Source organism: Rhinichthys klamathensis, unplaced genomic scaffold, assembly GCF_029890125.1.
Source record: "Rhinichthys klamathensis goyatoka isolate OS25496 unplaced genomic scaffold, OSU_Roscu_1.1 h1tg000220l_1, whole genome shotgun sequence".
Taxonomy (NCBI): domain Eukaryota; kingdom Metazoa; phylum Chordata; class Actinopteri; order Cypriniformes; family Leuciscidae; genus Rhinichthys; species Rhinichthys klamathensis.
In genome coordinates this window covers 1,716,768-1,718,672 of record NW_026606744.1, presented here as the reverse complement: position 1 = coordinate 1,718,672, position 1,905 = coordinate 1,716,768, and the positions used below count along the sequence as shown (strand labels likewise).

General features: G+C 44.0%; 1 protein-coding gene across 1 annotated transcript; it reads right to left on the bottom strand.

The window, feature by feature from the left end:
• Positions 1-224: 224 nt before the first annotated feature.
• On the bottom strand, positions 225-1,305 carry LOC130097416 (gap junction beta-3 protein-like). Its single transcript, XM_056264247.1, has one exon. The coding sequence runs from the start codon at positions 1,188-1,190 to the stop codon at positions 225-227; it is 966 nt and encodes a 321-aa protein (XP_056120222.1). The 5' UTR covers positions 1,191-1,305.
• Between the last annotated feature and the right edge of the window lie 600 nt (positions 1,306-1,905).

Below are 1,905 nucleotides of genomic sequence, written 5' to 3'. Positions count from 1 at the left end.
TTTAAATGAACATAATGTTTTTTCAACTCTTGCGACCCCATTTATATACGCTGCTCTGGAATAGGGAGGGAGGGGTATCATGTGACACACATTCTATATAACCCTTCTTGACACAACATTCATCAAAACCATTCTTTCAAAACTACATGACATATAATAGGGAAAGCCAATAGGTCAAAACTAACTGTCAAAACCACATGATCGATGGTTCACAAGGTCAAAGGTTAATCCCTAAGGTCAACCTGTCGATCAAATAGTCTTTCAATCATTTTGACAAAAGCAGGATCATAAGACCTACGCATAGGTACTGAGAGATTTGGAGCAGAAGCTCTCATGTCCACGCTCAACCTGTAGGCTGGCTTAAATGTTGGCTTGACTTCAGATTTAAACTGCGGTTTAGACCCAGGTTTATACTCAGACTTAAAGTCTGGTTTAGACTCCGTCTTATAATGGGGTTTTCTGTCCAACTTATGCATAGGAAGGGTGCAGTTGCTGTCCTCGTCTCGGTATCGTCCATCAAACGGTGTGCTATGGGGCTTGTTGGCACAGCGAATGACTCGTTTGGAGATCAGATAGATGATCTCACAGACACTGAGCACTATGCAGAGTGCCGAAGCTCCGACCATGAAGTAGGTGAAGACTCTTTTCTCTGTGGGTCGGCCAATGTAACAGTCCACAATGTTGGGACACGGCTGGACTTCACACTTCACCAGCCGTGGCAGGTAGAAACTGTCGTAGATGTGATGGAGGATGTACAAGAAGGTGATCTCGATGGCGGTCTTGACAAAAAGGCTGATCAGGTACGTCCACCACAGCCCACCGTGCTTCTTCCCCGTGTTGTCGTAGAGCTTGGCTTTAGCTCCATGCCTCACACGATACTTGCGTTCGCGCTCATCACGGTACTTCACGTGCATGACGACCATCAACGACGGACAAGTGACGAAGATGAGCTGCAGAGCCCACAGTCGGATGTGGGAAATGGGGAAGAAGTAGTCGTAGCAGACATTCGAGCAGCCCGGCTGCTCGGTGTTGCAGTCAAAGTCCTTCTGATCATCGCCCCAAACTTTCTCGGCCGCTACAACGTAAACCATCACTCTGAACACAAAAACCACAGAGAGCCAGATCCGGCCGAACGCGGTGGAATATCTATTCACCCCACTGAGAATGGTTTGAAAAGTCTTCCAGTCCATGGCTCAGAGCAAAGACAACTCACTCTTCTCTTCTCTGAATTCTTCCTCTGATCCTCTTCGACACTGAATCTGTCTGATAGAAAAAAACTGGAGGAAAAAAAATCACAATGAGTGAACTCATTCAAAACAACGTATTGTAGTAAAAAGAAATATGGTGGGATAGTTCAAGCTAAAATTCTGTCATCATTTAGGCCTACTCGCCCTCACATTATTCCAACACACTAAGGGCATCTTTGCACAACAATGATGTCCTAAAAACGGAATAAATGTCCTTTGCGTTTCTCGTGTACAGACAACAACGTTGTCAAAAACATCCCTGTTCACACGGATCCGGGAAAAACAACTAAAAAACCCTATATTATTCATGCCAGGCCAGTAGTTGGCGATGTAAAGAAAAACTACGCGCCTGTAGTCTAAACACGTAATACGCATGATGCCACCATTTTCACAAAAGTGTGTTTTTTGTTCTTTACAAAGAGTAATGTTTTCAAAAACTTGCACTTTGAAACCCGATTTCAAAAGTTTGCATTTTCAGGCCCCCAAAACGCAGTTGGCGTGTAAATAACCGGCCAAAACACATAAAAAGTTTTCCGGTTTTAGTTGAAAATGGTGTTGTGTAAACGGCCCCCAAAGGTAATTTTTTAAGAATATCCAGGCCACTCTTATCCATAGGCTATAGTTAATGGATTATTGTGGTGATTTTGGGAAAGAGACC

Coding starts and splice junctions, on each gene's coding strand:
- LOC130097416 (XM_056264247.1), bottom strand. CDS start 1,190: ATGGACTGGAAGACTTTTCAAACCATTCTCAGTGGGGTGAATAGATAT.